Below are 12,352 nucleotides of genomic sequence, written 5' to 3' on the forward strand. Positions count from 1 at the left end.
AGTAACTTTAAGCACATGGATCGAAGAGCAGATATTTTGTAGATAGGACTACTAGTTTAACCTAATGCTAAGAAGGCAACAATATAGCTAACATTTCCAATTAATAGTAGAATGAAAATTTAAGTCTGAATGAATCTTTGTATGTTTGTTTGTATCTATCTGAGTTATAATAATAACTTTAATAAAAAAAATTACCCTACAGGCAGAGTAAAGAAAGTTATAATTACATTCATTTACGTTCTAGCCTAGGAAACATTTTAAAATTAGTAGGACTGTACTTTCAGCTGCTTTGTAAGACATTATTTTGAGTAATGAGATAGCATCTTGTGAAATTTATATTTAATAATTTGGTTCAAAATAACTGATAGCATTACTGTACATCAGAAGTAGCTAATTCAAAATGATTGCGCCAATGTATTACACAGATGAAGCAATACTACTTAAATGTACTAAATGTTGTATTTATTCATTGATCAATTTATATTACACATTTCCTCTAGGATCTTGATATTTGTTTTCTCTAACTGAAACTGAACAAGGGCAAACAGTAATAGTATATATAATCAGTTCATTAACCCTGAAATTCTCAGTTTCCCCATTCATATTGTATTTCAGAAATTAAATCATTGATTTAATAATTAATATAATCATGATACGTTAATGCATGAGAGCCCACATAACTGCGTTTCCTATCAATCCTAAGTGATATGAAAACCACAATCAATTCACTTAATTTGCATATTATATGTTCATTATGTTCCTAGTAAAGTCTATCTATCACTTCCCCATGTGTATCTTACCTTGTAGAAAAATGGAGAGCTCGCATTGCACATTCTACTACTTGATACGGGTCATTCTTTATTCTCCAATAGAAGGAAGCCATATTGTATAACACCCAAGATGATGAATTCTGTAAAAGGAATAATAAACGTGGAAAGAAATGATGTTCTTTTATCTAAATATGGGCCCAAGCAGATTTTAAACATCACTCCGTGTTTATGATCTTTGTATATATAACTATAACTTTGTTGGAAAAACTTTATTTTTTCCCCCAGATACTTTTTAGATACCATACTGTTGTATGTATTGCATCAGGCCTTTAAAAGAGAGTAAGTAAATTTTTGGAAGCTGCACTTTGTGAGGAGAATGACAACTGCAAACTGGAAGGAATTATATCATATACACAAATATGTTAGGCTTTGTGGGAAGACTTATTTTATAACTGGGATATGCCTTGTTATAACAGTAATTCCATTCTCTTCATAAATTTCCCATCTCAAAATGATGAGAAATTGTACTGTCAGTTTTCAGCAGTCATGGTCAAAAGGGACATTTAGGATCACAGAAAGATGAATCAGGCCTCAGGCTGCCCAGGCTTGAAAAGCTACATCTAGATGATGCTGATTTAGACAGGACAGCCAAAGTAGTGACTGCATTAATACCTTCAAGAGACCTTCATATATGCGATGTCCTATCTCTTCTATGCTTCCTCCTAATCGTCTTGATAGGTAATTCAATACAGGATCTTCTTTAGGTAACAAGGGTGCAGAAAGATTAACTCTTTCTTGAATACCCTAGATGAAAAGAGAAAAAGAGGCAGAGTGTTGTCACCTTCCCACTGTAGAGGTACCTATTTATTTACTTCCATATTTTCAAACTGCTAGGTTGGTAGGAGCTGGGGCGAGGACAGGAGCTGACTCTGTCATGTAGCACTTGAGTCTTGAGCCCAGGCTACTGGCTTTCCAGCCGACAAACCCACCCTCTTAACCACTGAGCCACCACACTGTGCTTTGGCATAACTGTGCATATATAATATTTCTCAAGTATAATAGGTTTCATTTTGATGTGTGCAATTCTCATTAATAACGTAAGAAGTATCCGGTTGACATCAAGATAATATAGGTGAACATTTTTGTATATAAAAAACACCCAATAAACCAAGCAATACCATTCAATAGAAATTGGTTATTATTTTACCATATTTATTTTACCTGCCTGCACTCCAACAAAAAATATAGTAGCTTATGACAAAAAAAAGTCAGACAGCAGGATGTTCCAAGCCCCAGACTGGCAGGCAGATAAACTGCTACTGCTGGGTTGGCATGGAAATGAGGAGGTGCAGGAGAGAGTTGTGGATGGTGCACAGGAGAGTGCACAAGGCACTGCATGAGAGGATGTATAGTGGAAATTAGGGTGCGCAACAGAGTGTACAAGAGGCCAAATGGAGGTCAGAAAGAGTACGCAGGGGTGCATGACTAGCCACCATAGTGTGAGTGCAGAGTGCTTGGAAAAGGTGTTCAGGTAGAAGAGATTTACCCAGCAACTTGCTGACTTCCCTATCAGGGAATACACCTGAGAATCTAGCAGGGAATGTCACAAAGGGTGATCATGTTGCACTCCAACAAGTCATAAGAGTGAACTAGTTGCCAAGAGTTCAGATCACGATCATGTGATCGCAGGGATGCTGTGATGGTTGGTATCCGAGGACCAGTTGTAACCATCATTTGTTTAGAGCTGTCATAACTTCAGTTGCTGAAGGAATGTTCCCAGTTCGAGGTCTACCTATAGCTGTTTTAAATGATCATTTGTAATATTTTTCAAAAACACCATGAAAAGTAACCACATGCAACTATTAGTGCTACAACTTGAAAAACAATACATAGCTTTATTGAAGAACTTTAAAAGCATTTTAAATATATTTACCATTGGTTTAAGATGTTGGTCTGCATTGGTTTAAGATGTTGGAGCTTTTGAGCTTTTTATGTTGCTGCTTAAAAAGAGTTTATGGGGTAATTATTTTTATTATGCTTGAAAATTAGTTGCCTTGGTAGGGGTGAATCTATCTGAAATGTAATTTACAAATCTTTGAAATGATAGGTGCAATGCATATCTACTCAGAAGTAAGATCCAGTGACCTTAACTAGTTTAAGTGGACATAATATGACAGGCACAACAACTAGAAAATCTATAGTTGTCCACATCAAATTATGATTTCTTTGCCAAAATGGTTTTCTATACAGATCCTAAAATGTTCATGCTCTCACACACAGGCACTTTTGCATGCACTTTGCCAGAATTTTCTTATTGAACTGAAATACTCAATTGCAGAAATGAAGTACAAGGCATACAAAAGGCATGGAAAAGAATAGCCCTGGCTTGACGTGCTAAATACCTAATGATATTAGGCAACTGAGTTCATTTACATAGAATCATGGTTCAAAGGAAATCATGTTTCAAACTAGAAAATCCTTAGAATTCAGGCTTATTATTCTACATGAATGAATTGCTCCTTCAATAATTCAGAAGGCTATAAAGTTAACTGTGTTTATACACAGGAGTGTTTATAAGCATACAAAAACCCAAGATGAGATTGAAAATAAAACACAATAGAAAAAAATAGGTATAGTTGTTTAAAAAAATTAAAGAGAATTAAAGATCTGCGGCATCAAAACAGCTTGTGATTTCCGAATTCTTTTTTACTGTGCTAATAACACCACTGTAAAGTTTTTAGTCTGCAGTATTTCAAATACTAATATAACCAATTACTTACTCGTAAATGCTGAAATGCATGAATGCTGTATGGTAGATCTAAAATTTTAGTACATTCTGGTTCTTCTAGGTCTAGAGGTAAAGGAGACTTTGTGTCTACATAATCTTCAGGACTAAAGCATAAGAATAAATAAATAAATAAATAAATAACAGTTTTGGTGCAATGAAATAAATTACAAAATACTAATTAGGAAAAGCCATGTAGGAATACTGCCAAATATAACTACTAAAACATATTTTTCTATATCACTTCACTTTTCATTCTTCCAAGACAGTTGTAATTAACATAACTAATTATCCAAGCAGCTTGTTACCATCTAGGAATTGTTATATCCCCTTCCCTTCTAAAATTACAGCTTTTCTATATTTTGTTTGGTACAATTATCTCTCTTAGTACCTGATGTCTTTGCTCTCTAAGGTGATATATGTGCCATCATAAAGATCCAAATCCCCCAAGGGCACCTTTGCTTTAATACAATCAGGATCTTCTTTATTATGCCTTTGTTCCAATCCTGTATCTCTGTCTTCATTCTCCTCAATATGGATCTTCTGAGCTACTAATTGTTTCTACAAAAAAACAAAACAAAATCCAAAATATAATAAAATAAAATGCATTGTTCAAAATACAAATATCACCAAAATACATACTCATTTATGTTTCTATGAAAGTGACATGGCAATTATCTCTTGTTCCTTAACCTCATGCACAGAGATATTACTAGTAGCTAATGATCTGAAACTTATCTGCCTGTTTTTGAGACTGGGAACAGTTAGGATTACAAGAGTTAAAATGGAAGTATAAAGTCTTAGGCTCACTTTATTATTTTTTTAAAGAAAAAATTGCCAAATATAATTCTGCTAAAAATTAAGATATTTTGCACCTAAACCATACATCAAAAACCAGCAATTGAATTGGCTTATTGTTTTTTAAATGTAACTTTCTGCTTATTTGGTACATGGGCACAAGGAAGAATCTTAACTGTAAAGGTCAACAACCACCCACCCCTAACTTATTTTACAACTATAGTCCAAAGTGTTCAGTTAAACTCTCAAAAAGGACATGCATAGTAACATAGTAGTAACATAGTAGTAGTAATTGTACACTACTAAAAATGTAGAACTGAGGCTAAAACTTCCAGACTCAATATTTTTAAGACTACAAATTCATATTGACAAAGAAAATTATTGTTTCCTACTTTTGTTTGCCAAAAAGTAGATTTTGGTAATAAAATCATTACACCAATCTCACCTCCAGCTCTTTGAGGTAGTTAACAGTTGTTTCTTGTCTCATTAATATTACTAAATCATGAGGATGTTTCAAATTCATTGGTGAGTCAACCTGCAAAACAATCCAAAATAACCACTGTTATGATTTCTTCCTTCAAGCTGACTTTCTTGCATCCTTCTGAATAAACTACTCTAGCCTACTAAATCACACTGTGAACTACATGGACCTGTATCAAATACTACTTATTTTTTGGATTTGGACTTCACATCTTTGTTATTTAAGCTTTTTTAAATTTAAGGATGGTTCCTATTTGGCTGAAAAAGATATGGCACGTTCAATTTTGATACATTTTACATTCCTAGTTAGAAAATTGGGATTAACCACAGTTCTGGACCTAACAAAGAATTATAATTTAAGCTACATAGGGTTATGATTCTGAAACTAGGAAACACACATTCCTTATTTCTTGCATCTTTTTGCCATTGTTACAAACTAGAAAAAATAACAAGTGAACAAATAAAATGCAAAATGGTAACTATATCATGCTGCTGTCTAGACAATAGAAAAGAAAAACTAAAATTCATATTAACAGATCTTTAGAGAATATTCTGGAAAGAGGGAAAACAATTTCAAATAATGTAAACTATGTTATGATCAATATTTCCTTAATTGCCCTGTTATTCAAAAGCAGAGAAAAAAATTATACTGCATAATAGAGAATACTATTCAATGGCCATTAATAACAAAAGAAAAATACAAACAAGTGAGAAGCTCATCTAAAAGATTTAAAATACTTTTAAAGCTAGATAACACTAGTTTCCCCCCCCCCCCACTCTCTTCGCAGTGATACTTTAAGTACCACATTCAACACTTATTTATACTTCAATAATCAAATGGAATCTATCTGTCACAAAAATGTGTATTTTTCTGGTCAATGACTAGAACAAAAGTATTTGTTCACAAATAAAACTGAACTAGCTCAGTTGGCTCTGAAGAGACAGTTTCAAATGTCAGCAGAAAGGCTGAATTCTCATTTGAATGCACTATAGACAGAAAAAAAGGTCAGATTTTTTTTAATTTTAAGAGATGGAACAGGTGACTTAAAATTCTCCAGAGTTTCTGGCTCCCATTTACTGGCTAATATCATTCCCAAAGCCAGAACTTTGGGTCTACCCAGTTCAGAAGTGCTCGGGAAGCAGCAAAAAATGGAGCTCCTTGGCTGCAGATTGTGAACCTTTATTATAAATACTCAGAAGTAAATTCAGTTTTGGTCACCACGATGTAGAAAAGATGTGGAGACTCTAGAAAGAGTGTAGAGAAGAGCAACAAAGATGATTAAGGGTCTGGAGACTAAAACATATGAAGAATGGTTGCAGGAACTGGGTCTGTCTAGTTTAATGAAAAGAAGGACTAGAGGAGACATGATAGCAGTGTTCCAATATCTCAGGGGTTGCCACAAAGAAGAGGGACTCAAACTATTCTCCAAGGCACCTGAGGGTAGAACAAGTAGCAATGGGTGGAAACTAATCAAGGAGAGAAGCAACTTAGAACTGAGGAGAAATTTCCTGACAGTTAGAACAATTAATCAGTGGGACAGCTTGCTTCCATAAGTTGTGAATGCCCCAACACTGGAAGTCTTTAAGAAGATGTTGGATAGCCATTTGTCTGGAATGGTATAGGGTTTCCTGCCTAGGCAGGGCGTTGGACTAGAAGACCTCCAAGGTCCCTTCCAACTCTGCAATTGTTTTGTATTGTATTATAAGTTCCATTAAAAATAAAAAAAGAAACCCTACAATGGATTCAAAAGCTTTAATTGTGTGAGAAATTAAATGTTTAGAAAAAAATAATTAATGGGTACACAACAGAAAAAAAAGTCTAGTTTCAGAGGCATCTAATTTCTGATTTTTAAATACCACTAGAAATTCTGCAAGTCCTGCATTTACAATTATGATACAGCATTTTGGACAAGCTATTAACACTTCAGAGACAGAACAATGTTTTTACACAACAGGATGGAAAACTGAAGAGGTTTTTCTAAAAAGCAGTAATTAAGTTAGTCCTAAAGTGACTATATACACGAAGGAAAAATTACATGAATAGATTAAAAGCCAATAAACAGGTGAGTGTAGAAGCGGAATGAAACCTAAAAGTAACCTAACAGGAAACAAGAAAAATAAAATGGAAAAAAAAAACAATTATTTTGAAGACAAAAGACTGATGAGAACATGGTTTGGGAACAAACAAACAATCCACATGGGTTAAACTTAAGTCAAGGGAATACAACTTCAGCTGCAGTGCCTTCCTATTGCTTTTTTAATAAGTGAGCTGACCAAGGTCCTGAAGAAACAGTGTAAAGATCGTTTGGTAATGCATATTTAGAAGGGAAAGCATTTCATGACTATAAACTGTGAAGTTCATATGAAGAAACAGAATCCACTACTTTAACATTATAGATAGTATAGCTGAGGGAGAAAAGTATGAGAAAATAATAGTTCAGCTATAGAACAAGGAATTGGAGACTTCCATAGAGAACAAGGGAGGGAAATTAGCATATTTTCAGCTAACCCAACAGTCACTCTCAAATCTATATATTTGTAGCATTAAAGAGGCATAAATTTAACATAACTTTTTTTCTAGATTTTCTTTTGTATTATATATATTACTGAGCTTTCAGAATTTTATCCGTATCTTCCTTACTTTCAACCCAAATTACATATTATAAATAGTAGCTAATAAGCTGGCGTTGTTCAGGTATTTATTTATAGGAGGAAAATGTCCGGATCAAATGCAATTTCTAATGTTGGTTTTTGCCCCCTTACCAGAGGGAACTCCCTTGTGGAGTATTGTGAAGCCATTACCATGGCAACACTACTGCACTGTAGAAGCCATGTTATGGCAGTACTGTATAAGCCATTTGAAGGCACAACAGGCTGTGTGTGTGAACGCACACTCCGAGGGGTGTTTTACTCCCACAGTATTTGTTTCCAGAGAGTAAGTCATCCGAGTAAGTCATGACTTTGGTCGAAATTGCTTGAAGCGTTCCAGAGTTATGCTGGAATGACCACGAACACACACACACACACACACACACACACACACACACACACACACACCAATTTATATATGCCGTGTTTTCCCGAAAATAAGACAGGGTCTTATTTTACTTTGACCCCCAAAATAAGCATTTGGCCTTATTTTGGGGGAGGTCTTATTATTTTTGAGGTGCAGGAGGCAGCGAGTGTGGTTACCTCATGGCTGCTGCTGTATTGCAATATTTTCAGGGAGGGCTTATTTTAGCGGATGTGCTCAAAAGCCCGATTGGGCTTATTATCCAGGGAGGTCTTATTTTTGGGGAAACAGTGTGTGTGTGTGGTGGGTTGCAGGGGGTACGCTCTGGTATGGGCGTATCGGTGCCTGTCGGGAGCACCTGGTACCGTTCCGGTACGGTGCTCCGGAGGCCCCACCCACCCTCCCTCGTTCCTTACCTGTATTTGAAGGAAACGGGCCATCTGCGAATGCACATGCAGCATACGGCACCTGCACGATGCTCCGCCAAGCAGCTGGAGCATCGTGGAGCATTGCAGGAGGTAAGGACGCATGCACGTGTGCGTGGTGGCTGTCAGGCCCCGTTGCACCATACTGGTGATAACAGGATCCGGAACCCACCACTGGTGTGTGTGTGTGTGTACACACACACACATATATTAGATACTGATATAGATAGATATAGATATAAGAAAATATTATTTATTTTCCAAAGAGAAAATGTTGGATTAAATAGCAGTAGCTTAGCCTGAAGTTGCTAACTTTCAATGAATGTTGGATACTATATTCACTGAAATTCAAAAACCTCTGCCAATACCCATTTTTCAAAAGAACTATATATTGCAACATTACTTTTAAGATATTTAGAATCCAGATAAAAACAGAATCATTAGCTACCAAAACCATAGCAGAGACATCAATAGTTTAGGTAACTTTCAAAGCAAGGTAAGATGGGGGGAATTCAGCTAATTTCCCACTAAAATTGAAATATTATTATTGCGTTATAATTTATACAAACTACATAAAACTAGATTCATTTCCCTATCCCTGCATAGTAGAAATCCAATCATCTCTACTTTATGTTTAAACACAACAGACATAACTCATTATTGTGTCCCTAAGCAACATTTAAAAAATGACTGTACTCAATCTATAAAATCCACCTTGTGAGTGAACTGCCAAAAACTAATGACTATAGTCAGAAGGCCTAAATCTTAACATGTTCTGGGTAAAGATGCATGTGTACATGATGTAATGAAAATAAATTTGATATTCTTGTTGGATCTTCAACCATTTCAACTAAACTTTGAATGAAAATATAGATCCCTTTTTGTATGATGATGAAGAAACAAGTAGTTGCACAGCTTTAAAGGCTGCTCATTTTCTTATTGCAAGTTCTGTAGCTATTCTATGTAATATTAAGCTTATGATCTATTCTGTGCTTAATTGGAAGAAAAATCTAAGTCAAGGTGTGTATAATTTAATACATATTACTTGTATATTCAAGATACCACAGCAAGTCCAATTCAGCCATATTCCTAACTGAATATTAAAACATTATATGACTTAAATTGAACTGCACCATACCAAATGGAGCACAAAATCTTTTCTTCCCTAAATAAAACTGTTTATAGGATTAAGATTATTATAGTGTGATAACTATTGTAAAGTAGCCCCCTTTTCTGTACATGTTAAAAAAAAACCTGGACATCAGTATAAATTTGAACTATTAACAGGTAATTTCTCTCATCCTGATTCTGGAAAAGACCATCAAAAGACATAAATATAAATTTAAGTACTAAGACACAATTTGGGTATTAAAACTATAAATTGTGGAATGCCTAACATATCTCTAAAGATACATTTTAAGGGTAATCCTTATCTTAACTTTATCAATATTCTAAAACATATATTAATCCAATCAAGTGTTGCTTTTCCAACATGTCATTCAAACTATAGTTCAAATTAAATATTATGATATACTTTATTCATTAAACATGAAACTCAACCAACTGAACATTCAAAAATGCATTATTATTATTTATTATTATTACAAACAACAAAAACACTCTATGCAGGAAAAAGGACTTGCACCGTTGCTTCTGAGGACAGCATCTGATCAGAAAATGCTGCTTGCAAACATCTCCTGGAGGAAGCCAATCTTATTTCACCAACATACGTTCCTTTGAAATTTGCAATAAACTATATTAGCTGTGCTTCTTGGAAAAGCTTAAGCAGACTGACAGTCAGATGAATTCTCCTCAACTCCACCAAGCCTCTGCTCCTAATACTTCCTGGTCAAGTACCAAACAAAACTCCACCCCTCTGCACTGGCCTTAAGACCCTGAGGCAAACAGAGTCTGCCAACACTATACTTATTGTGGAGGAGACTGATGATTATGTTTTTCCTTACCAGAGTTCTTAAAGGACTGAAATTTCTCAAGAGCTACAATTTAAAATTGCTAAACAGCATTGTAATGTTATCCAGAGCGGTCAGGAAAAGTCATCCCAATGTTTTCTGGGGCTGTGGGTATCTACTTTGGGCCCTTTTTATTATCTTTGGCCTAGATCCAGGTTGACAGACAACTTTTTGAATATTCTCATCTTCATATAAGTTTCCAAATTGGATCCTCCCCAGTTTTTACCTCAATTTTACTGGTGTCTTTCTCTCTCTTTTTAATGGGTTGCAGTTTGAATTAATTATTTTTCAAATTAAAATAGAATTTGTTGCAGATTTGCATTTTCTAAAAAATGGTTGAATACTTTTATCCTATGTGTTTTAAAATGTCAGCAAAAATTCCTTTCACTGGAAAGTAACAAATTTGGAAACATAAGTACAATGATTGGAGTTACTGATAAGCAAGTAGGAAAGCTGTGACCAGACTAAACTTCTGGCTTTCTATATTCAACCATGAATTTTAAAAGTAACTAAACTTTCCAAGTTTACACATGTATCTATTATGTATAATAAAATGGATTTTATCTATCCCAGTTTTTGAGTTTCAGAATTAATGAACAATCATGGCATTTCCTGAGAATTTTGGAAATTAGTCCATTAATCAATAGAAAGATTATATTGAGAAAAGTTGCAGTGTAAAGAAAATGTTTTTTTAACAAAAAGGAACAACCACCAAAGATTTGTTAAGTCTAAAAAAAACATAAAAGGAACAACAGAAGAAAAACACCTAGATCAGATAGATTAAAAAATCTCTAATAATTTTATATAATAAGCTATTTGGGTGCTAAAAGAAAATGGCTGCCAGGGAAAAGTCTGTTCATTTACAAACTAAATGCAACAATGGGAAAAACTGTTCCCTATGACCTTGTCTGGCTTTGATAAAACTAAACAGGATAACATGTTACTATTTGGGTTGAAGATCATAAGAAAATATTAAGAATTACAAAAAATAAGTTCTATAAAAATATAATACCATTTGTTATTGTTAGTCGTTGTGTCCTCTACCATCCCTCAGAGTCCGTTTAAGCTCACACTGACTGTTTCAGTGACTCCATCCAGCCACCTCATTCTCTGTCATCCCCTTTTTCTTTTGCCCTCAATCTTTCCTAGCATTAGGCTCTTCTCCAGTGAGTCCTTCCTTCTCATTGGATGGTCAAAGTATTTGAGTTGGCACTCAGCCTTCCTTATGGTCCAACTTTCACAACCATACATTGCAACTGGGAAAACCATAGCATTGACTATACACACTTTTGTTGGCATTGTGATGTCTCTGCTTTTTAGTATGCTGTCTAGATTTGCCATAACTTTCCTCCCCAGGAGCAAGTGTCTTTTAATTTCTTGGCTGTAGTCCCCATCTGCGGTGATCTTGGAGCCCAGGAAAATAAAATCTGTCACTACCTCCAGTTCTTCCCCATCTATTTGCCAGGAATTGAGAGACCGGATGTCATGATCTTAAGTTTTATTAATGTTAAGTTTCAAGCCAACTTTTGCCCTCTCATCTTTCATCCATATCAAGAGGCTCTTTAGTTCCTCTTCACTTTCTGCCATTAGAGTGGTATCATCTGCATATCTGAGGTTGTTGGTATTTCTCCTGGCAATCTTAATTCCAATTTGTGGTTCATTTAGCCCGCCTTTCTAATGATGTGCTCTGCATATAAGGCAGGGTGACAGTATACAGCCTTGTTAAACTCCTTTCTCAATTTTGAACCAATCAGTGGTTCCACATCCAGGTCTCACTACTGCTTCTTGACCCGCGTATAAGTAAGATGGTATGGTACTCCTATCACTTTAAGAACCTGCCACAATTTGTTGTGATCCATACAATCAAAGGCTTTAGCATAATCAATGAAGCAGAAGTAGATGTTTTTCTGGAACTCCCTAGCTTTCTCCATGATCCAGGGTATGTTGGCAATTTGACCTCTAGTTCCTCTGCCTCTTCAAAATCCTGCCTGTACTTCTTGTAGTTCTCGGTTTACATTCTACTAGAGCCTAGCTTGCAGGATTTTGAGCATAACTTTGCAAGCATGTGAAATGAGTGCAATGATGTGGTAGTTTGAACATTCTTTGACATT

At 35.2% G+C, this 12,352-nt stretch overlaps 1 protein-coding gene across 3 annotated transcripts in view; it reads right to left on the reverse strand.

Moving 5' to 3' along the window:
• TTC17 (tetratricopeptide repeat domain 17) overlaps positions 1 to 12,352 on the reverse strand; it is a 47,425-nt gene that overhangs the window by 31,509 nt on the left and 3,564 nt on the right. For all 3 annotated transcript variants that reach the window (XM_081936114.1, XM_081936113.1, XM_081936115.1), the window contains exons 2-6: positions 4,799 to 4,888; positions 3,947 to 4,116; positions 3,551 to 3,662; positions 1,443 to 1,574; positions 801 to 910 (exon numbers count right to left, since the gene is read on the reverse strand). In XM_081936114.1, coding sequence (XP_081792240.1) covers positions 801 to 910; positions 1,443 to 1,574; positions 3,551 to 3,662; positions 3,947 to 4,116; positions 4,799 to 4,888 — 614 coding nt within the window. The remainder of the gene's footprint in view (positions 1 to 800; positions 911 to 1,442; positions 1,575 to 3,550; positions 3,663 to 3,946; positions 4,117 to 4,798; positions 4,889 to 12,352) is intronic.

Source organism: Natrix helvetica, assembly GCF_964273705.1.
Source record: "Natrix helvetica genome assembly, chromosome: 1".
Taxonomy (NCBI): domain Eukaryota; kingdom Metazoa; phylum Chordata; class Lepidosauria; order Squamata; family Natricidae; genus Natrix; species Natrix helvetica.